The sequence below is a fragment of the Zalophus californianus genome, chromosome 5, assembly GCF_009762305.2.
Source record: "Zalophus californianus isolate mZalCal1 chromosome 5, mZalCal1.pri.v2, whole genome shotgun sequence".
In the NCBI taxonomy this organism is placed as follows: Eukaryota; Metazoa; Chordata; class Mammalia; order Carnivora; family Otariidae; genus Zalophus; species Zalophus californianus.
The window spans coordinates 527,708-551,104 of NC_045599.1; the positions used below are offsets into that span (position 1 = coordinate 527,708).

At 58.9% G+C, this 23,397-nt stretch overlaps 1 protein-coding gene across 1 annotated transcript in view; it reads left to right on the top strand.

The window, feature by feature from the left end:
- The first annotated feature begins 5,439 nt into the window (after positions 1 to 5,439).
- OBSCN (obscurin, cytoskeletal calmodulin and titin-interacting RhoGEF) overlaps positions 5,440 to 23,397 on the top strand; it is a 103,689-nt gene continuing 85,731 nt past the window's right edge. Inside the window, exons 1-9 of the mRNA XM_035727619.1 lie at positions 5,440 to 5,576; positions 8,452 to 9,461; positions 10,561 to 10,830; positions 11,379 to 11,639; positions 12,367 to 12,675; positions 12,789 to 13,055; positions 13,628 to 13,906; positions 14,278 to 14,553; positions 15,219 to 15,494. Of these exons, the coding sequence (XP_035583512.1) occupies positions 8,480 to 9,461; positions 10,561 to 10,830; positions 11,379 to 11,639; positions 12,367 to 12,675; positions 12,789 to 13,055; positions 13,628 to 13,906; positions 14,278 to 14,553; positions 15,219 to 15,494 (2,920 nt within the window). The 5' untranslated portion in view covers positions 5,440 to 5,576; positions 8,452 to 8,479. The remainder of the gene's footprint in view (positions 5,577 to 8,451; positions 9,462 to 10,560; positions 10,831 to 11,378; positions 11,640 to 12,366; positions 12,676 to 12,788; positions 13,056 to 13,627; positions 13,907 to 14,277; positions 14,554 to 15,218; positions 15,495 to 23,397) is intronic.

Below are 23,397 nucleotides of genomic sequence, written 5' to 3' on the forward strand. Positions count from 1 at the left end.
CAGACAGACCACTCACAGCCCAGGGATACCCACTCCTTCCTATCAGGGCTGCTAGGGAGATGGCACCGTGGGATGCAGCCAGAATGGGGAAGGTCCGACACGTCAGGGGGGCTGAGTAGACACACGGAGCACCCAGGAGAGCAAATGTCCCACGAGGGCCCAGGGATGTGTGGGAGGGGGCAGCAGCCAGTGACTTGGGATGCCTGCAGAGATAGCAGAGTGGGAGGGTGAGCTATGGAGGGTCACAGGAGGGGGGACAGCGGAGGAGGGTGAGCTATGGAGGGTCACAGGAGGGGGGACAGAGGAGGGTGAGCTATGGAGGGTCACAGGAGGGGGGACAGAGGAGGGGGAGCTATGGAGGGTCACAGGAGGGGGGACAGCGGAGGAGGGTGAGCTATGGAGGGTCACAGGAGGGGGGACAGCGGAGGAGGGTGAGCTATGGAGGGTCACAGGAGGGGGGACAGCAGAGGGGGAGCTATGGAGGGTCACAGGAGGGGGGACAGAGGAGGAGGGTGAGCTATGGAGGGTCACAGGAGGGGGGACAGAGGAGGAGGGTGAGCTATGGAGGGTCACAGGAGGGGGGACAGAGGAGGAGGGGGAGCTATGGAGGGTCACAGGAGGGGGGACAGAGGAGGGTGAGCTATGGAGGGTCACAGGAGGGGGGACAGCGGAGGAGGGTGAGCTATGGAGGGTCACAGGAGGGGGACAGAGGAGGAGGGGGAGCTATGGAGGGTCACAGGAGGGGGGACAGAGGAGGGTGAGCTATGGAGGGTCACAGGAGGGGGGACAGAGGAGGAGGGGGAGCTATGGAGGGTCACAGGAGGGGGACAGAGGAGGGTGAGCTATGGAGGGTCACAGGAGGGGGACAGAGGAGGGGGAGCTATGGAGGGTCACAGGAGGGGGACAGAGGAGGGTGAGCTATGGAGGGTCACAGGAGGGGGGACAGAGGAGGGGGAGCTATGGAGGGTCACAGGAGGGGGACAGAGGAGGGTGAGCTATGGACAGGAGGGGGGACAGAGGAGGGGGAGCTATGGAGGGTCACAGGAGGGGGACAGAGGAGGGTGAGCTATGGAGGGTCACAGGAGGGGGGACAGAGGAGGGGGAGCTATGGAGGGTCACAGGAGGGGGGACAGAGGAGGGTGAGCTATGGAGGGTCACAGGAGGGGGGACAGCGGAGGAGGGGGAGCTATGGAGGGTCACAGGAGGGGGGACAGAGGAGGAGGGTGAGCTATGGAGGGTCACAGGAGGGGGGACAGAGGAGGAGGGGGAGCTATGGAGGGTCACAGGAGGGGGGACAGAGGAGGGTGAGCTATGGAGGGTCACAGGAGGGGGGACAGCGGAGGAGGGTGAGCTATGGAGGGTCACAGGAGGGGGACAGAGGAGGAGGGGGAGCTATGGAGGGTCACAGGAGGGGGGACAGAGGAGGGTGAGCTATGGAGGGTCACAGGAGGGGGGACAGAGGAGGAGGGGGAGCTATGGAGGGTCACAGGAGGGGGACAGAGGAGGGTGAGCTATGGAGGGTCACAGGAGGGGGGGACAGAGGAGGGGGAGCTATGGAGGGTCACAGGAGGGGGACAGAGGAGGGTGAGCTATGGAGGGTCACAGGAGGGGGGACAGAGGAGGGGGAGCTATGGAGGGTCACAGGAGGGGGACAGAGGAGGGTGAGCTATGGAGGGTCACAGGAGGGGGGACAGAGGAGGGGGAGCTATGGAGGGTCACAGGAGGGGGGACAGCGGAGGGTGAGCTATGGAGGGTCACAGGAGGGGGGACAGAGGAGGGGGAGCTATGGAGGGTCACAGGAGGGGGGACAGAGGAGGGGGAGCTATGGAGGGTCACAGGAGGGGGGACAGAGGAGGAGGGGGAGCTATGGAGGGTCACAGGAGGGGGGACAGAGGAGGAGGGGGAGCTATGGAGGGTCACAGGAGGGGGGACAGAGGAGGGTGAGCTATGGAGGGTCACAGGAGGGGGGACAGAGGAGGAGGGTGAGCTATGGAGGGTCACAGGAGGGGGGACAGAGGAGGGGGAGCTATGGAGGGTCACAGGAGGGGGGACAGAGGAGGAGGGTGAGCTATGGAGGGTCACAGGAGGGGGGACAGAGGAGGAGGGGGAGCTATGGAGGGTCACAGGAGGGGGACAGAGGAGGGGGAGCTATGGAGCGTCACAGGAGGGGGGACAGAGGAGGAGGGGGAGCTATGGAGGGTCACAGGAGGGGGGACAGAGGAGGGTGAGCTATGGAGGGTCACAGGAGGGGGGACAGAGGAGGAGGGTGAGCTATGGAGGGTCACAGGAGGGGGGACAGAGGAGGGTGAGCTATGGAGGGTCACAGGAGGGGGGACAGAGGAGGAGGGTGAGCTATGGAGGGTCACAGGAGGGGGGACAGCGGAGGAGGGGGAGCTATGGAGGGTCACAGGAGGGGGGACAGAGGAGGAGGGGGAGCTATGGAGGGTCACAGGAGGGGGGACAGAGGAGGGTGAGCTATGGAGGGTCACAGGAGGGGGACAGCGGAGGAGGGGAGCTATGGAGGGTCACAGGAGGGGGGACAGAGGAGGAGGGTGAGCTATGGAGGGTCACAGGAGGGGGGACAGAGGAGGAGGGGGAGCTATGGAGGGTCACAGGAGGGGGGACAGCGGAGGAGGGGGAGCTATGGAGGGTCACAGGAGGGGGGACAGAGGAGGAGGGGGAGCTATGGAGGATCACAGGAGGGGGGGCAGAGGAGGGGGAGCTATGGAGGGTCACAGGAGGGGGGACAGAGGAGGGTGAGCTATGGAGGGTCACAGGAGGGGGACAGCGGAGGAGGGGGAGCTATGGAGGGTCACAGGACAGTTGGAAGGGCTTTGGAGGAATGTGAGGAGCCCCTAAATGCTGGGTTCGGGGATTATTTGAGTTGAGATCACCCCTCTAGTCCCTGTAGGGGTCAGTGTCTTTAGAGGAGGAGGAAGGGGCTCCTAGGGTTTGCCCTGTGTTCCCTGGGGCCACCTTGAGTCGCTGGCTGTGTCTGTACCAGGAAGAAACACCCCAGTGTCCTGGAATCTGCAAGCCCCTCTCCCCGGAACCCTGAGACATAAGTGTCTGTTTAAACCTCCTGGTCTTTGGTGTTATTATGGTGTTGAGTGAAGATTTGGGTACCCCAGGGCATCTGGTCTGTGCTCAGAGCCTCAGTTTCTCACTGCACACAGGGGAGCTGGCTCAGGGGCAGGGGAGAAGCTCAGCATGCAGAGCAGTCCCTTAATGCTGGCCATGCTAGGTCCCCGTTCTCCCTTGTTCCCGCCTCGCTGGGTGCTCCGGACCCCTGGCCCTTACAGCCCGGTGTGGTGGGGGTCAGCAGGTAGACACACCTGCAGGAGAGGTCCTCGGGTGAAGTGGGTGCAGGGGCCTGCTGGGTGTCTCACCCTGGTCCGCACCCTCAGATGGGGTCCCTAGGGTGTGTCTCAGAGCTGGGCCGCTGGGGGCAGGGGTCAGCCCCTTCCCAGGAAACCCAGGACTCCCACAGGTTGGCCCCTGGGTTCTGGCTAGGCCCCCACCAGGCAAAGGCCACCTGTCCTCCAGGTGGGCCTGGCGTTTTGTCCACGCCGGTCCCTGCAGCAGGGCCATGGGGATGGAGTTGGGGACAGACTGCCTGGGGCATGTACAGCACTGGCCGTTGTCCTGCCTGCCCACCCCTGGGGCCTGCAGCCCTTGTCCATGGCCAGCAGGGGTCCCTGGCTGGGTTCTCGGGGACTCCCCACTCCCATTTAAAGGTGCCATGGACACCCAGTCAGGCCAGGTGCTGCCAATGAAGGACCAGGGATAAAGAACCTGCCTTGGGCATGTGTGTGGTGGGGACAGATTGGGGCTGATGCTGGGGCCTATGCTGGGCTTCTGGCTGCCCACCTCCACCCAGAGGCTCAGGACTTTCAGATGGCCAGTGCTCTTGGCATGCTCCTGGGTCCTCCTCTCCCGTCTGGGTGGTTCTGGGTCCCTTTCTGGGTGGCCCCAGGTCCCCCTCTCCCCTCTTGAGAGTTCTGGATCGCCTCTGGACAGTCCTGGGTCCCCCTCTCCCGTCTGGGTGGTTCTGGGTCTCTTTCTGGGTGGCCCCAGGTCCCCCACTCCCTCTGGACAGTTCTGGGTCCTCTCTGGCTGGTTCTGGGTCCCTTTCTGGGTGGCCCCAGGTCCCCCTCTCCCCTCTTGAGAGTTCTGGATCGCCTCTGGACAGTCCTGGGTCCCCCTCTCCTGTCTGGGTGGTTCTGGGTCTCTTTCTGGGTGGCCCCAGGTCCCCCACTCCCTCTGGAGAGTTCTGGATCTCCTCTGGCTGGTTCTGGGTCTCTTTCTGGGTGGCCCCAGGTCCCCCTCTCCCCTCTGGAGAGTTCTGGATCTCCTCTGGCTGGTTCTGGGTCTCTTTCTGGGTGGCCCCAGGTCCCCCACTCCCTCTGGAGAGTTCTGGATCTCCTCTGGCTGGTTCTGGGTCTCTTTCTGGGTGGCCCCAGGTCCCCCTCTCCCCTCTGGAGAGTTCTGGATCGCCTCTGGGCAGTCCTGGGTCCCCTCTGGCTGGTTCTGGGTCTCTTTCTGGGTGGCCCCAGGTCCCCCTCTCCCCTCCGGACAGTTCTGGATCTCCTCTGTACAGTCCTGGGTCCTCTCTGGCTGGTTCTGCGTGGCCTGGATCCCCCTGTCCCTCTGGCTGGTTCTGGGTCTCTTTCTGGGTGGCCCCAGGTCCCCCACTCCTTCTGGACAGTCCTGGGTCCCCTCTGGCTGGTTCTGGGTGGCCTGGATCCCCCTGTCCCTCTGGCTGGTTCCGGGTCTCTTTCTGGGTGGCCCCAGGCCCCCCTCTCCCCTCCGGACAGTTCTGGATCTCCTCCGGCTGGTTCTGGGTCTCTTTCTGGGTGGCCCCAGGCCCCCTTCTCCCCTCCGGACAGTTCTGGATCTCCTCCGGCTGGTTCTGGGTCTCTTTCTGGGTGGCCCCAGCTCCCCCTCTCCCCTCCGGACAGTTCTGGATCTCCTCTGGCTGGTTCTGGGTCTCTTTCTGGGTGGCTCCAGGTCCCCCTCTCCCCTCTGGACAGTTCTGGATCTCCTCTGGACAGTCCTGGGTCCTCTCTGGCTGGTTCTGGGTCCCTTTCTGGGTGGCCCCGGCTCCCTTCGAGGTGGTCTCGGGTGACCCTCTGGGTGGTCCTGGGTCTCCTGGGCTCCTTCCTGTCTTGTCCTCCAGGATGCTAGTCTGAGCAAGGATCCCCACCAGGTGGGGTCCCGGCCCCACCCACATCGTTGCTGCCCCCCCCGCCCCCACAGCTGGGCCACCCAGAGCCTCTGCCCTTTGCCTCCCTGGGGCTGGGGGTGAAACCAAATCCCAGGCAGTGACACCCGGGCTATTTTGGAGCTGGGCTGGGCTGGGCTGGCCGGCGGTGGGGGCGGGCCCAGCCTTCTCCAGCGGACAGCCTCGGTCTGTCCTTTCGTCCCTGACCAGTGTGAGGACCGGCCAGAGAGTGGGCTGCTGGGTGGGAGCTGTGTCAGTCCCGGACCCGTGGCGGGAGGTGAGACCCAGCAGCCCCTGCTCCTTCAGCGGCGCCCCACGCCTGGGTGCTGCTCCCAGCCTCCCGTAGAGACAGGTGAGCAGGCGGAGCGGGCAGGGTGGGGGGCCATCCCAGGTCGAGCCCCTCTCCTCCAGGGCTGTTTGGTTGAAGGTCAGGGCTCTGGGGTGCAGAGGGCCTGGGGAGGGGTGTGCAGCCAGGCTGTGTAGCTCCAAGGGTTGGGGCTCTGGAGTCCAGCCCCTGACACCATGGTGACCTGAGCTGGGCCCTCATGCGGGGGGTGGGAGGCCGGGGGCCGGGGGGCACATCCACCTCCTCCTTCGGGGCGCCTTGCTGTAAGGGAGGCCTGGGGGTCTGGCCAGCCCTGCCCCCATCTCTGCTGAGATGGATGCCCGCTGACAGCTGGGGCTATTTTGGGCCTGTTGGCTCAGCAGAGGGGACGGCCAGAGGGGCACTGACACCTGACTCCAGGAAAGAATTTCCCCGGAGTTCGGGAAGCCGCCAGGCCAGGGGTCTAGGGGGAGGCGCAGACTCCAGGAGCTGCGGGTGGAAGTCTTTTCTGGAAGGGTTGGGGTGGGGCAGCAGGGGCTCCCAGGAGGGGACCAAGGTTCTTCAGTCGGGCTGCAAGCCACTTCCCACTTGGCCCTCTGAGGACCCAAGATGGGCCAAGCTCCAGAAAACCACGGATGGAGGCTGTGCGCAGGGCTTGGGTCAGCCCTAGGGACTCCGAGGCTCCAGAGGCATGACCCCAGATGGAGGTGGGGAGGTCGTGGTCTCCTTGTGGCGGGAGGCTCCTGCCAGTGGCAGGTTGGGGCCTCCAAGGAGTGAGGAGTCCTCTCTGAAGAAGGAAGGGGCTTCCCTGGGAGGCTGGGGCTGAGGTCTTGGCCAGGTGTCTCCTCCTGAGCCTCCTGCCTCACTGCTGCATGTCCAAGTCCAGTGGGAGTTCTGGGGGCCCCCAGAGGGCGCCCCCCTTTGGCCTGAAGGAGTGGGGCTCTGGAGTCCTTGGGCCAGCATTTAGGGCACCGTGGCTCTGTGGGCCAGTGGCGATGCCTACCCAGAGGTGGTTGAGTGGGGGGTAGCCCCCAGGTCTCATGGGTCTGCTGCATTGAGGTGGGGAGCCCAGGCCCTTCACCAGGGCGCCAGGCATCAGGACCATCCCTGGGGGTCTGAGAAGATCTTGGGGTCTCTGCCCATCCTTCCCAGGCCAGGCCTCAGCCTGTCACCTGCCCAGGTCCTGGGCTGGTTTCCCCTAAGCACATGCAGTGATGGGAACTCCCTCTCCAGCCCCTGCCCTCCTGGCCCCCAGAGACCAGCAGCTGTGGAGGTGGCCCTCTGCCCCTGCCCGCTCATGAGCTCGGAGCACCGTGCTCCCGTACCTGCACCTGGAGCGGTGGGGGTGAGGATGCAGTGTCCTGCCTCAGGGGTACCCGCAGACCAACTGTGATTGAGGAGGGGGGCACTGGGAGCTCAGAGCTCAGGGCCTCTGGAGACCTGGAGTCAGAGTAGCCCTTCCCCAGAGGGACATCAAGGCCCAGGAGGGCGTCCGTGGAGGTGGGGCTCGGGTGGCCGCCCGCCCAGGGCCTCCCAGCCCCAGAACTTGGCCAGGCAGTGGGGGACAGGGGACAGAGGTGCTGACTGCACAGTGAGTCAGCAGGCTGGTGCGGGCTCACCTCCTCGAGGGGGATTAAGGGGGATTAGGCCCTGAATCACAGGACGGGAGCCCGAGGGCCCAGAACGTCACCCCACTTGTCCCCCAGTGGGCAGCCCATGCTGGAAGCCCAGCCCTGGGTTGGGGAGGGAGTGAAGGCGCTTGGGGCCAGCCCTGAGCCCGGGGGTCTGCTGTTCTTACCGAAGGGGGGGTAGGCCAGGCCCATGCTCAGCTTACCCACCTGTGCTAAAGGCCAGCCAGGGCCTGCAGGGCATAGGCAGAGGCCAGCCACCTGGGGCCTTTAGTATGAGGGGTGCCAACCTGTCCCCACAGGGTCCTCCCAGCCAGTGGAGACACAAAGCCTGTAGAGTGGCCAGGCCCGGCCAGTCGACCCGGCCAGTCTCAGCCCGACGTCCCTGGTTCTTCCCGGGGGCCTCTCCGCCTGTCCTCCCTGGGCTGACTATGTGCCGTCCCCCGGGGAGGAGCCACTGCTCCCAGCAAGCGGGTGTGGGCGGCTCAGTGGGCTCGGGGCAGGCTTGTAAGGAGTCCACCTCGCAGCAGGGTGTCCAGTCTCCCTGCTCATCAGGGTTGAGGCGAGGTGGGAACCCTGGAGAGGAGCTGATGGGCCCAGTACACGGGACTTTTGTCGGGGGTGCTGCCGGGGGCGGGGAGAGCTGAGGTGCACAGAGCCAGAAGTGTGGCTTCGGAGGCTGAGGCACCTGGAGGAGGAAGGGGCAGGGGCTCAAAGAGGAGCCTTCTGGGATGGAGAACCGGTGACCTCCGGGGCACCGCACTCGGAGAGGGACGAGCCAGCAGCAGGCACCTCCCTTGGCCAGGCCCTGTCCAGGTTCAGGGAGCTGCCTCCTCTTTGAATAGGGGAGACAGGCAGATCGGAGTTTCAGACTCCAGGGGTCGGCGGTGTGTGGGGAAGGGGGACTGGTCACCCGAAGGCAGCTGGAGGTGGGGCGGGGAACACACATACAGAGGCAGGTCTGTGTGGAGAGGTACAGCGTGGCCCCCAGGTAGGGAGGCCGAACAGAGAGGGGGACCAGCCAGGTTGCTGTGTGGTGTTTTGGGACAGGTGCTCAACTGAGCCTGGAGTTGGGGTGTGGGGCTAGAGCTGGGGGGACAGGAAGGAGATAGGACCTGGGGGTGGGGGGGCGATCAGGCGGTGCGGGGGGGGCGCGTCCACCCTGGGTCAGGCTGGGTTCTTCAGGAGGAACTGGCCGGGTGGGGCCCAGGTGGGGGACTCTAACAGTACCTGGGTCTCATCCCCACTATGACCTTCCCCCAACCCGCTCACAGGTCCCTCCCGCTGCCCCCACCCCCCACCATGGATCACTCATTCAGCGGGGCACCCCGATTTCTGACCCGCCCCAAGGCCTTCGTGGTGTCCGTGGGCAAGGATGCCACGCTGAGCTGCCAGATCGTGGGCAACCCTACGCCGCACGTGAGCTGGGAGAAGGACCAGCAGCCCGTGGAGGCGGGCGCTCGCTTCCGCCTGGCCCAGGACGGCGACCTGTACCGTCTCACCATCCTGGACCTGGCACTGGGCGACAGCGGGCAGTATGTGTGCCGCGCGCGCAACGCCATCGGTGAGGCCTTCGCGGCTGTCGGCCTGCAGGTGGACGCGGAGGCCGCTTGCGCCGAGCAGGCGCCCCATTTCCTTCTGCGGCCCACGTCCATCCGCGTGCGCGAGGGCGCGGAGGCCACCTTCCGCTGCCGCGTGCGCGGCTCGCCGCCAATGGCCGTGAGCTGGGCCAAGGACGGGCGGCGCTTAGGCGCGCCCGACGGCCCCCGAGTGCGCGTGGAGGCCAGCGGCGAGGCGAGCGCGCTGCGCATCCAGGCCGCGCGGCCCCGCGACGGCGGCACCTACACGGTGCGCGCCGAGAACCCGCTGGGCGCCGCCAGCGCCGACGCCGCGCTCACCGTGGACGCGGATGCAGACACTGCGGGCCCTCCCGGGGCCTCCACAGCCGCGCTTCTGGCGCACCTGCAGCGGCGGCGCGAGGCGATGCGCGCCGAGGGCGCCCCGGCCTCGCCACCAGGTTCTGGCACGCGCACCTGCACCGTGACTGAAGGCAAGCACGCGCGCCTCAGCTGCTACGTGACGGGTGAGCCTAAGCCCGAGACGGTGTGGAAGAAGGATGGGCAGCTGGTGGTCGAGGGCCGGCGACACGCGGTGTACGAGGACGCTCAGGAGAACTTCGTGCTCAAGATCCTCTTCTGCAAGCAGTCAGACCGGGGCCTCTACACCTGCACGGCATCCAACCTGGTGGGCCAAACCTACAGCTCCGTGCTGGTCGTCGTGCGAGGTGAGCTCGGGGTGCTGGGCGCACGATCCCTGCGCGTGGTCGCTGCCGAGAAGCGCCTCCCCAGCCCCTCCCCCCAGTCCTTTCCGCCCGGAATGGAATCCGTTGTGGAGTCCAGAGGTAGAGGTCTTGGCGGCTCTCGCGTTTCCAGAGCCACAGAACGAGGGCGACAGCGGATGACCCTCAGCCTGTCCCCTTGTGAGAGTCGCATGAGTGAATAACAAAGCGCTCTGTCCTCAGCGCCCCCTCCTCCTGGGAGATGGCCCGGGTGACCCAGGCACTCCACCTCTCTCTGGCCACCTCTCAGGATGCTAAGGGGGTCTCCCTGGCAGAGTGGGGGAGAAAGGTAGGGCGGGGGCTGGGGCCGCGCCAGGTTTAGCCGGAAGGCGGTTCTGGGCCAGTTTAGAGGCTCCTGCTGAGGACCCTGTAGGGGTCTGGGCCTCCCCCAGGGTTCTGGGGGAAAGCGTGGGCAACATATGAGGTTGTGTTGGCGAGGCTCCTAAGACCAGAGCCCCACCTCCACCTCTGTCCCGCTGGAGGGTCTCAGGGCGCTCCAACCTTCCGTGCGCGCCACAGTACCATCGCCCCACCGGGTAAATGGCCCCGTTCCTCGGGGGTGCCCTGCAGAAGCTGCACAGGGGAAAGTGCGCAGGGCAGCAGGGCTTGGCCCACGGCCGGCGCTCAGGGGGTTGCACGGCGGCCAGCCCTGGTCCCGCTGCCTCGCTGCTGGCGTGGCTGTGAGCGTGAGCCCTGCGGATTTTGCGGCCCGGGAGCAGCATCACTGGGCTGTTTTGGGGCTTTATGTGCCTCGTTTCCAGACATCTTCTATTTAAGGGGAGGGGGCTCTGTAGGTCCTGTGCCCTCTCCCCTGCCCCCCCTTCCATCCCCCTATCTCCCTGGACTCATCCCTGCTGCACCTCTGCCTTCGCACCCACCCCCTGCCCTGGTCCCCTGCCCCCACTCCAGCCCCGTACTCCGACTAACGGGAGCCCCTTGACCTTCCCTGCTTCCTGCCCTTACCCCACTCTCCGCCGCCCCACCCTCCTCCATCTCCTCCCGCTCCTCTCCGCGGCCCACCGGCTCACGCGCCCTCACCCCGCAGAGCCCGCGGTGCCCTTCAGGAAGCGGCTACAGGACCTGGAGGTGCCGGAGAAGGAGTCGGCCACGTTCCAGTGCGAGGTGGAGCTGCCGACCACCGAGGCCGCGTGGTACAAGGAGGAGACGCGGCTGTGGGCCAGCGCCAAGTACGGCATCGAGGAGGCGGGCACCGAGCGCCGGCTGACCGTGCGCAACGTCTCGGCCGACGACGACGCTGTCTACATCTGCGAGACTGCGGAGGGCAGCCGCACGGTGGCGGAGCTCGCGGTGCAAGGTGGGCTGGGGTCGCGCGGGCTTGGGGTGGGGAAGGGGAGGGAAGGGGCAGGACCGGCTGGGGAGGAGCGCGGAGGAGCTGCGGGGCAGAGGCGGTGCAGGGGCGGCGGGTGGGCTCCGGGGAGGGGCGAGCAGGGATGGGGGCGGGGCGGGGGGGGGCTCGGGGGAGGGGCGAGCAGGGATGGGGGCGGGGCGGAGGGGGGGCTCCGGGGAGGGGCGAGCAGGGATGGGGGCGGGGCGGCGGGTGGGCTCCGGGGAGGGGCGAGCAGGGATGGGGGCGGGGCGGAGGGGGGGCTCCGGGGAGGGGCGAGCAGGGATGGGGGCGGGGCGGCGGGTGGGCTCCGGGGAGGGGCGAGCAGGGATGGGGGCGGGGCGGAGGGGGGGCTCGGGGGAGGGGCGAGCAGGGATGGGGGCGGGGCGGCGGGTGGGCTCCGGGGAGGGGCGAGCAGGGATGGGGGCGGGGCGGAGGGGGGGCTCGGGGGAGGACGGGTGGGCCGCCCCCCGCCCCGCCCCCCCATCCGACCAGTCCCCCTGCCCTGTCCACCCCAGGAAACCTCCTCCGGAAGCTCCCGAGGAAGACCGCGGTGCGAGTGGGGGACACGGCCATGTTCTGTGTGGAGCTGGCCAGGCCGGAGGACTCCGTCCACTGGCTGAGGAACCAGGAGGAGGTGGTGGCTGGGGGCCGCGTGGCCATCACCACAGAAGGCACGTGCCACACGCTGACCATCTCCAAGTGCAGCCTGGAGGACATGGGCGAGGTGACCTTCACGGCTGGGGACTGCCGGACGTCCACGCAGTTCTTTGTGTCCGGTAAGGGCCGGGGGGTCCCTCGGACGGACAGGGCCCTTTCTCTCCCTCTGTCCACTGGTCCCCGCTGGGCGGTCCCGTTTGCTGCAGGGAGGGCTTCGGGGGCCGGCCCACGGTCACAGCTCTAGTTTCTCGGAGCCCTGGTCTGTTTGCTGCCCTCCGTCACTGTGGTCACCCCAGGTGACCGCAGAGTAGCAGTTCTGGTGACCCCCACTCTGCGAACCAGAGTAGAAGGTACAGCTTGTCCTAGGGGCCCACGTGTGGGTGAGACAGCTGTGGGACATTGTGCGTGAGCGTGTCCTCTTTCTGTGGGGCCTTTGGTGTCACGTTTGTAGACTGGGAGTAGGCCCCTCCCCACCGCCCCCACTGGCTCAGCCCTTTGTTGGGGTCAGTACCCTCAGAAGGGTCCCCGCGCCCTGCTTCGGTCACTGCCCGGTCCGAGACCTGGATACACAGAAGGGGCTTGTCCCCAAGGCCCCTGGGCAGCTTGTGGTGGCCCTGGACCGTGTGTCCCCACAACCAGAGCCCTCTTTGCACTGCAACCAGGGAAGTGTCCACAAGGCTGGGGCTGGGGTCATGGGCCTGCAGCGCCCCTTGGCCCAGCGGTGCCCTCGGGCTGTGGCCAGTGCAGCCGGTGAAGGCACGCCCCCAGGGGGGAGGTTGACCTGGGACCCAGGGCTCGGGGAGGGAGCTCCCAGTGAGTGACGTCCTGGGGCTGCGCTCTGCCCAGCCCCTAGGAAGCCGCCCCTGCACGCCCCGGAGGCCCCTGAGGTAAAGGCCAGGACAGAGTGCTCCGTGACCCTCGGCTGGTCCCCACCACCCCACGGGGACCGCCCTGTCCCCATTGATGGTTATCTGGTGGAAAAGAAGCGGCTTGGCGCCTACACCTGGAGCCGGTGCCATGAGGCCAAGTGGGTGGACGTGCATGAGCTGACCGTGGCTGGCGTGTCCGAGGAGGGGGACTTCCAGTTCCGGGTGTCAGCTGTGAACAGCTTTGGCCACAGTCCCTACCTGGAGTTCCCGCAGACTGTCCACCTGGGTAAGTGTGCCTGCCCCGTGGGCTTCCTGGGGAAGGGGGCGCTTGGGCCCAGGCTCGGGAGGAGGAGGGCCGGAGGGTAGAGCCTGGCCCCTTCTGAAGCCCTCACCCTGCAGCCCCCCAGCTGGCTGTGAGGATGCCTTTGAAGGCAGTGGAGGCCGTGGAGGGTGGTGAGGTGACCTTCTCCGTGGACCTCACTTTGGCCTCGGTGGGCGAGTGGTTCCTGGACGGGCGGGCCCTGAAGGCCAGCAGCGTGTACGTGATCCGTCACGAGGGCACACGGCATGCCCTCACCATCCGCTCCGTGTCCGCCAGCCTGCATGGTGCAGAGCTCAAGTTTGTGGCCAACGGCATCGAGAGCAGCATCCGCATGGAGGTCCGAGGTAGGAGGACCCCGGCTGTGAGCCCCAGGCGTCTGCCCCAGGGGTGGGGTGGGGGCTTCCGGAGCTGCTCCTTGTCCCCGGGGCAGGTGGGCTCCGGGCGGTCTCCTGGATGAGGCAGGGCTGGGCAGGGGAGGGCGGTGTGAGCCCGCTTGCCCAGGGCTGGCAGTGGCCTCGGCCACAGGGTGTGAGTGGAGGAGGGGCTGCGGAGCCTCACTCTTCCATCTGCCTGCTCCCCTCCGCCCCGAACGCCCCTTCCTCTCTGCTGATTCCTTCCGGGACCCCGCAATCTTGTCTCTTCCTTTCCGGCCTCTCCCTGTTCCCGCATGCCTGACTCTCCCCACCCGGTCCCTCTGCATTGCCCCTTCCCCCCGTCCAACCCCTCTGTGCACCTCTGTCCCCTCTTCGCTCTTCACTCCCTCTGTGTCCGCTCCCCGTCCATGTTCTCTGCCCACGCCCCAATGTCCGCACCCCCGTCCCCTTCTCCTCCGTCCATGCCTCTTCTGTCCCGTCCCCCGCTGTGCACGCCCCCTCTCTGTCCACGCACCTTCTGTCCACTTGTCTGTGGCCTCAAGCGGCCCCAGGACTGACCACCAAGCGTCCAGTGGCAGCTGTGAGAGAAGTGCTGGCCCGGCTGCATGAGGAGGCGCAGCTCCTGGCCGAGCTGTCAGACCAGGCTGCAGCAGTGACGTGGCTGAAGGATGGCCACGCGCTGCCACCAGGCCCCAAGTACGAGGTGCAGGCGACGGCCGGGCAGTGGGCCCTGCTGGTGCGGGATGTGGTGCGAGACGATGCTGGCCTCTACGAGTGTGTCAGCCATGGGGGCCGCGTCGCCTACCAGCTCCTGGTGCAAGGTGATGCCTGCTGTGTGTGTGTCCACGTCCCATGGTCACAGCCGCACCTTCTGTTCCCCGGGTCTGGGCGGTGGGAGCCGCTGTTCTCCATCCTTGGAGCGGGGTGGGGGCTGGGGCATGCTCAACTGACCTTGGGGAGTGGGGCGGGCGAGGATGGGGAGGGGAGGCTCTGCTCAGTAGAGGGAGGGGCTTCCTAGCAGCAGGTGGCACTCCAGGGGTTGGCAGTCGGCACCCCCCCCAGTCCTGCCTCTGAAGGGGACCCTGGTCTGGGTGAGGCCCCCAGGCCCCAAGCGTCTCCATTTGCTATCCGCGTGGGTGTATGTGTGGCTGGGGCGCTGCTGGCTCGCCTGACCGCCCGTGTGCCCTTGCAGGGCTCACTCCCTTTCTGCACAAGGACACAGCTGGTGGCTGTGTGGATGCCGTGGCTGGAGGCCCAGCCCACTTTGAATGTGAGACCTCTGAGGCCCACGTGTGCGTGCGCTGGTACAAGGACGGCACGGAGCTCAGTCGCTCCAGCCAGCGCTTCTTGCAGGAGGACGTGGGCACGCGGCACCGGCTGGTGGCAGCCTCGGTCACCAGGCAGGATGAGGGTACCTACTCATGCCGCGTGGGTGAGGACTCCGTGGACTTCCAGCTGCGTGTCTCCGGTGAGCTGCAGCCTCCAGGGCTTGGTGGGTGGGGAGCAGGTCCGGCTGCATCAAGGACTTGTGAGGCCAGGCTGTCCGGCCCTTCCTTTCTTCCAAGAAAGCCTGGGAGGGGCAGTCGCTTCTGGATTTGGGAGAAGGAACTCCCCACGGAACTAACGTTTAGATGAGAAAAGATGTGGGTGTGGAAAAAAAAAGATAAGAGGAAAATTTGCAGCTTCCTTTCTCCTTTGAAGATGAGGAAGTGAGGCAGACAAGACCCAAAAGGTGCTGGAAGCATTCTCAGCAGCTTAGATTAGGATCTTGATGCCTAAGGTTTTGGTTCTTTCTAGAAGCTCTAGGAGCCTCTTGGCAGATTCTGAGTCCAGCTTTGTCTGAGTCCTAGCCCTTAGTAGGGTCTTGGCCACTGCCCCCCAGGCCTCCTTCTGTCTGTCCCCAGGCACTGGCCTGGCTACCCATCGTGGTGCTCAGAGGCTGCTCCCCACCATGCCTAGGAGGAGTCACAGCATCAGGTCCCCCTGTGCCCGAGGAGGGTCCTACCGGCAGCACCTGACTGTGAACGATTCCCAGGGTTGCCTGGGGTGTAGAGCATGCTGTGCCCTGGCTCCAGGACTTCGGGGCCCTCACAGCAGTGGGGCTTCTGACCGTGCATCGCTCTCTGTCCCCAGAGCCCTCTGTGGTGTTTGCCAAGGAGCAGCCAGCACGCAGTGAGGTGCAGGCCAAGGCGGGGGCCAGCGCCACCCTGAGCTGTGAGGTGGCCCAGGCCCAGACAGAGGTGACGTGGTACAAGGATGGGAAGAAGCTGAGTGCGAGCTCCAGAGTGCACGTGGAGGCCAAGGGCTGCAGCAGGCGGCTGGTGGTGCAGCAGGTGGGCAAGGCGGACGCTGGGGAGTACCGCTGTGAGGCCGGCGGCCAGAAGGTGTCCTTCCACCTGGATGTGGCAGGTCAGTGATGGAGATGTGAATTTGCTTTGTCTGGGAGGGTTGTGCCTGTTTTCCAGTCCAGACAAAAGTGATGGCCATGCCGTGTGAGCTGGTGTGGGCTCACCTGGGTGTCCTGGCGTAGCTGAGCTGGGGGTGATGGGTCAGTGGGCGATGGCCACAGGTTGGTGTGCGGTCTGATTGGCCCACTGGGCATGTGTGGTCTTGCATCCCTCTGAGGCCCAGGCAGACAAAGGTATGGGTTGGGTCTGGTGCACGTCACAGGTCAGTTGACAAGGCCGACGTGTCCACATCCCAGGAACAGGCCCGGAGGAGGTGTTCTGGAGGGGGCTGGGTCAGGCTCGTATCAGCCAGTTGTCTAGGGCCAAGTAACAAATACCCCCGAACCTTTGAAACAGTTGTCTCTGAGGTCTGGGTTTCGGGCAGGGCTCAGTGAGACCACCCATTTCTGCTCCGTGAGGTGTGGGCTGGGACAAGAAGATCCAGCCTGGCCTCGTCCGTGCATCCGATGTCCTGGCAGGGGTGGCCTCAATGTGTGGGTCTGGCCGGATGACAAACCTCTGTCTCCTTGTGATATTGGCTGGTCTCACTCCTGTGTCTGGGACCCCATTCTCTCCTCGTGGCATCTCTGCCCCAGGGTCCGTGTTTCCCTGTGGGCAGCCTGGGCTCCCTCACATGGTGGCTGTGTTCCCCTCAGGGAACAGCAGGCGCTACAGGGCTGGTTTGGTCTGTGCTCAGAGTGTGACCTCCATCATGTTCCACTGTGCAAATCCTGGCTTCCAGGTGGGGGAGAAGCAGACCCCACTGCTGAGGGTGTGGATACAGGGAGGCTTGGCTCATCAGGGACCATTTGTAACAGTCTCCCACGGGGACACCACAGGGACACAGCCTGTGTCTGGCTCTAGTTCTCTGCCACCCTGAGCACTAGATAAGGGTCTTCCTGATGCTCATTGCCTCATGGTCACAAGATGGCTTCCACAGCTCCAGCCATCATATTCAAGGTGGGAAGAACATGCAGGGGGTGTTTTTGGTTCATTGTTTATTGCTGCGCAACAAATTATCACAAACTCAGTGGCTTAAAACAGCTCTGATGGCCACACCCCACTGCAGATAGCCTGGAAAAATGAGCCCCTGGCTTTACTTTCTGGGCAGGGGGACGTTGAGGGTGCAGGAGGTGGGCCTGTGGTTGAGTGGCTGGCCTGGGTCTGCTGAGGAGCCTGTGTGTGTCCTGGGACCACCCCATGCCCACATGGGGTGGCTGCACCCTGAGTCTGGAAACCCCCTTCAAGGCAGGAAGTGCCAGGGTCAGAGTGTGGACAGGATCAGATCTCACTCCTGCTGGGTGACCTTGGGCAAGTTCTCGGTCTTGTGTCTCATGTCTGCCTGGACCACAGAATGTGGGCATATGTGGAAATGGGGTCTTTGTAGAGGTGATCAAGTGGGGATGTCGAGGTGAGAGCATCCTGGCTCAGGGTGGGCCTTGAGTCCCGTGACAGGTGTCTGTAGGAGAGAAGGGAGAGGGGGATTTGAGACGGCCATGCAGTGGCAGAGGCAGAGACTGGGGAGACGCGGCCACGAGCCCAGAACGCCTGGGCGCCCCCTCCAGCTGGGAGAGGCTGGAGGGACCCTCCTGGAGCCTTCAGAGGGAGCACGGCCCTGCGACACCTTGACCACAGATTCCTGGCCTCCAGACCCGGGAGAGGACAAAGCCTGCTGTCCTAAGCACCCTGCCTGTGGCCATTTGATCCTGCCACCCTGGCACCTCATGCAGTTGCCCCTTGTGACTCATTTCCCCATCTGTGAAGTAGTAATGGAGCTTCCAGGGCTTTGCTGAGAGACTTTGCTAGTAAGACCATCTCTGGCCCTCTGAGGGCAGCATGGGCTGGGCCACCTCCTATCCAGACACTGTGAATTCTGGCCTCGGGATGAGGGTTCTAGGGGCGAGGTAGGCAAGAGAGGAGACCTGGGCTTGCCAGGCAGGAGGGCCTGGAGGATGAGCCCAAGTGTGTCAGGTGGGTGGCACTCAGGGAGTGCTCATACGTTGGGGTGTCCGGAAAGTTCTGGATGGCAGTGGCTGGCTCAGGGCCGAAGGCTGAGCACGAACCACTGCCAAGTTAATTGAGGAAAATGCCATAAATCCACCCTTTTACAGTGTACAATTTTGAGGTTTTTAGTACATTCACAAGGTTGTGTGACCACAGCACCACCTAGTTCTAGAACATTTCACAGCCCTATGAAACGCCAAACCTGCAATCACCACGTGTTTGCCTTCCCCCAGCCCCTGGCAACCATGAATCCACTTTCTGCCTCTGGATTTGCCTATCATGGACATTTTATTTAAGTGGAATCACATAGCATGTAGCCTTTCTGTTCTGGCTCTTTGCACTGAGCATCGTGTTTCCAAGGTCCATCCGTGTTTTACCGTGTGCAGAGTACAGAGCCTCATTCTTACGTTCGGCACAGTAACATTCCGCCATGTGGATTGTGTCCCACGCTTCGTCTACTTTGTCATCAGCTAATGGACGTTGGGGCTGATCCCAGTGTTGGCTGTTGTGAACAGTGCTGCCAGGACATTCTTATATGGCTGAACAAATAACTTTCAATTCTCTTGGGATTGTTTGGTCATATGGTAATTTTATGCTTCACTCCCTGGAGAACCATTTCCCAGAGTGGCTGCCCCCTTTTACACTCCCACCAACAGTGTGCAAGAACCCATTTTCCCTACATCCTTACCAACACTCATTATTTTTATTTCATTTATTTATTTTTTGCTTCTAGCTACACTAGTGAGCGTGAGGTGGTATCTCACTGTGGTCTTGATTTGCATTTCCCTGGTGATGAGTGATGTTGAACATCTTTTCATGTACATGTTGGCCATCTGGATGTCTTCATTGGGGAAACATCTATTCAGGTCCTCTGCCTGATTTTTAAATTGTGTTATCTTTTTATTATTGAGTTGTAAGAATTCTTTATATATTCCAGATACTAGATCCTTACCAGATAAAGATTTGCAAATATTTTCTCCCATTCATTTTGTTGATAGTGTCCTTTGATGCACAAAAATTTTTAAATTGTGATGAAGTCCCATGTACTCTCTTTGCTTGTATGTTTGGTGTCCTATCTAAGAAACCAGTGCCTATTATCCCTGGGCTGCAAGGCTGGTTCAACATCCGCAAATCAATCAACGTGATACAATACATTAACAAAAGGAAGTAGAAGAATCATATGATCCTCTCAATAGATGCAGAAAAAGCATTTGACAAAGTACAACATCCTTTTTTGATCAAAACTCTTCAGAGTATAGGGATAGAGGGTACATACCTCAATATCATAAAAGCCATCTATGAAAAACCTACAGCAAATATCATTCTCAGTGGGGAAAAGCTGAGAACTTTTCCTCTAAGGTCAGGAACGCGGCAGGGATGTCCACTCTCACCACTGCTATTCAACATAGTATTAGAAGTCCTAGCCACAGCAATCAGACAACAAAAAGAAATCAAAGGCATACAAATCGGCAGGGAGGAAGTCAAACTCTCACTCTTTGCAGATGATATGATACTTTCTGTGGAAAACCCAAAAGACTCCACCCCAAAACTGCTAGAACTCATACAGGAATTCAGTCAAGTGGCAGGATATAAAATCAATGCACAGAAATCAGTGGCATTCCTATACACCGAGAACAAGACAGAAGAGAGACAAATCAAGGAGTCGATCCCATTTACAATTGCACCCAAAACCTTTAGATACCTAGGAATAAATCTAACCAAAGAGGCAAAGGATCTGTAATCAGAAAACTATAAAATACTCATGACAGAAATTGAAGAAGACACAAAGAAATGGAAAAACGTTCCATGCTCATGGATTGGAAGAACAAACATTGTGAAGATGTCAGTGCTACCTAGAGCAATCTACACATTCAGTGCAATCCCCATCAAAATACCATCCACCTTTTTCAAAGAAATGGAACAAATAATCCTAAAGTTTGTATGGAACCAGAAGAGACCCCCAATAGCCAGAGGAATGTTGAAAAAGAAAAGCAAAGCTGGCGGCATCACAATTCCCGACTTCCAGCTCTATTACAAAGCTGTCATCATCAAGACAGTATGGTACTGGCACAAAAACAGACACATAGATCAGTGGAACAGAAGAGAGAGCCCAGAAATGGACCCTCAACTCTATGGTCCACTCATCTTTGACAAAGCAGGCGAGAACGTCCAATGGAAAAAAGACAGTCTCTTCAACAAATGGTGTTGGGAAAATTGGACAGCCACATGCAGAAGAATGAAACTGGACCATTTCCTTACACCACACACAAAAATAGACTCCAAATGGTTGAAAGACCTAAACGTGAGACAGGAGTCCATCAAAATCCGAAAGGAGAACACAGGCAGCCACCTCTTCGACCTCAGACGCAGCAACTTTTTCCTAGAAACATTGCCAAAGGCAAGGGAAGCAAGGGTAAAAATGAACTATTGGGATTTCATCAAGATAAAAAGCTTTTGCACAGCAAAAGAAACAGTCCACAAAACCAAAAGACAACCAACAGAATGGGAGAAAATATTTGCAAATGACATATCAGATAAAGGGCTAGTATCCAAAATCTATGAAGAACTTATCAAACTCAACACCCAAAGAACAAATAATCCAATCAAGAAATGGGCAGAAGACATGAACAGACATTTTTCCAAAGAAGACATCCAAGTGGCCAACAGACACATGAAAAAGTGCTCAACATCGCTCAGCATCAGGGAAATCCAAATCAAAACCTCAATGAGATACCAGCTCACACCCGTCAGAATGGCTAAAATGAACAAGTCAGGGAACGACAGATGTTGGCGGGGATGTGGAGAAAGGGGAACCCTCCTACACTGTCGGTGGGAATGCAAGCTGGTGCGGCCACCCTGGAAAACAGTATGGAGGTTCCTCAAACAGTTGAAAATAGAGCTATCATACGATCCAGCAATTGCACTACTGGGTATTTACCCCAAAGATACAAATGTAGGGATCCGAAGGGGTACGTGCACCCCAATGTTTATAGCAGCAATGTTCACAATAGCCAAACTGTGGAAAGAGCCAAGATGTCCATCGACAGATGAATGGATAAAGAAGAAGTGGTATATATACACAATGGAATATTATGCAGCCATCAAAAGGAATGAGATCTTGCCATTTGCAACGACGTGGATGGAACTTTAGGGTGTTATGCTGAGTGAAATAAGTCAATCAGAGAAAGACATGTATCATATGACCTCACTGATATGAGGAATTCTTAATCTCAGGAAAGAAACTGAGGGTTGCTGGAGTGGTGGGGGGTGGGAGGGATGGGGTGGCTGGGTGATAGACATTGGGGAGGGTATGTGCTATGGTGAGCGCTGTGCATTGTGCAAGACTGTTGAGTCACAGATCTGTACTTCTGAAACAAATAATGCAATATATGTTAAGAAAAAAAAAAGAAGATAGCAGGAGGGGAAGAATGAAGGGGAGTAAGTCTGAGGGAGAGATGAACCATGAGAGACGATGGACTCTGAAAAACAAACTGAGGGTTCTAGAGGGGAGGGGGGTGGGGGATGGGTTAGCCTGGTGATGGGTATTAAAGAGGGCACATTCTGCGTGGAGCACTGGGTGTTATGCACAAACAATGAATCGTGGAACACTACATCAAAAACTAATGATGTAATGTATGGTGATTAACATAACAATAAAAAATTATAAAAAAAAAAGAAACCAGTGCCTGATTCAAGGTCACACCATTTGACACCTGTTTTTTTCTAAGAATTGTCTAGTTTTTACTCTTACATTTAGGTCTTGGATCCATTTTGAGTTAATTTTTCTATATGGTTGACATGGAGATCCACCTTTATCCTCTGCATGTGGAAATGCAGTTATTTCAGCATTGTGTGTTGAACGGGCTTTTTTCCCCTGTTAAAATTTTCTTGGCATGCTTGTGAAAAGTCAGGTGACCATCAGTGTCAGGATTTAGTTCTGGATTCTCAATCCTGTTCATTGATATATATGTTTGTCAGTCCTATGTCAGTACCACAGTCTAGATCACTGTAGCTTTGTGGTGAGTTTTGAAATTGGGAAGTGTGAGTCCTTGAACTTTGTTCTCTTTATTTTAAGATTGTTTCTGGTGCTTGAGGTCCGTTGCACTTCCAGATGATTTTTAGGATCAGCTTTTCAAATTTTGCAAGAAGGGAAACTGACATTTTGATTGAGATTGTACTGAATGTGTAGATCAATTTGAGTATTGCTATCTTAACAATATTAGTCTTTCAATCTATAAATACAGGCTCTCTCTGTTTATGTAGGTCTTTAAATTTTTTCAACGGTTTATAGTTTTTAGTCTTCTTGTTGAGTTTGTTGCTAAGTATTTTATTCTTCTTGATGCTTCTTTAAATGGAATTGTTTTTTAAATTTTGCTTTTGGATGGTTCATCACTAATATACAGAAGTAGAAATAACTTTTGAATCTTGGTGTTGTATCCTACAACCCTGCTGAACTGGTTTATTCACCTATTAATTCTTTTGTAGATTCCCAAGGATTTTTTTTTTAAGATACGAAAAGGTGTCACCTGTAGGTACAGATAGTTTTACTCCATTATTTCCAGTCTGGATGCCTCTTATTTTGTTTTTGAGTACTGATTTAATCTCTTTACTTGTTGCAGGTCTATTCAGATTTTCTATTTTTTCTGGGGTCAGTTTTGGTAGTTTGTGTGTTTCTATGAGTTTGTCCATTTCATCTGGGTTGTCCAGTTTTTTGGCATTTGCTTGTTGATGGCGTTCTCTTACCATGCTTTGTATTTCTGTAAGGTCTGTACTGATGTCCCCACATTTGTTTCTTTTGTTATAATTTGAGTCCTCTAACTTTCTTGGTCAGTCTAGCTAATGGTTTGTCAATTTTGTTGATCTTTTTATTCTTTCTATTGCTTTTTAATTCTCTGTTTCATTCATCTCAGCTATAGACTTTATTTCCTTCTTCTAACTTTGGGTTCCACTTATTCTTCTTTTTCTAGTTTCTTAAGGTATAAAGTTAGGTTATTGATTTGTGCTCATCTTTTTTGACATAGGCCTATAATATATAGCTCTGAATTTTCCTCTGAGCACTGCTTTCAGTGCATCTTATTAGTCTTGGTGTGTTGTGGTTTCATTTCCATCTATCTCAAAATATTTTCTAATCTTCCTTGTAATTCTTCTTTCAGAGTGCATTGTTTAATTTTGACTGACTTGTGGATTTTCCAGGTTTCCTTCTATTGGTTATTTCTAGCTTCACTGCACTGTGGTTGGAAAATATATCCTGTATTATTTCAATCTCTTTACATTTATTGAGACTCGTTTCCTGGCCTAACCCATGGTCTGTGCTAGAGAACATTTTGTGTGTGCTTGAGTAATGTTGTTTCCTGTTGTGGTGGGGTGGAGAGTTCTGTAGAGTCAGCTGGGTCTACCTGGTGTACACTGCTCTTTCCTTACTGAGCTCCTGTCTGTTTGTCCATTACTGAAAGCCGGGCATTGAAGTCTCCGACTATTATTGCACAGCTATCTGTTTCTCTCTTTAATCTGTTAGTTTTCACTTCATATAGTTTGGTCTCTCTTGTAAGTTGCGCTTATGTTTGTAAGATCTTCTTGATGAATTGACCCTTTTATCAACTTATTATGTCCTTAATCAATGCATTTATCAATCAATATATAATATTTTGTATGGTTTTACCTTAAAGTCTGTTCTGCCTGACGTTAGTATAAGTACCTTAGGTCTCTTCTGATTGCTATTTGTAAGGAGCATCTTTTCACTTTAAGCCTATTTGTGTCTTTGGATCTAAAGTGAGTTTCTTATATACGGCATGCATTTTTTTTTTATTATGTTCAGTTAGCCACTGTATTAGTACATCATTAGTTTTTCATGTAGTGTTCAA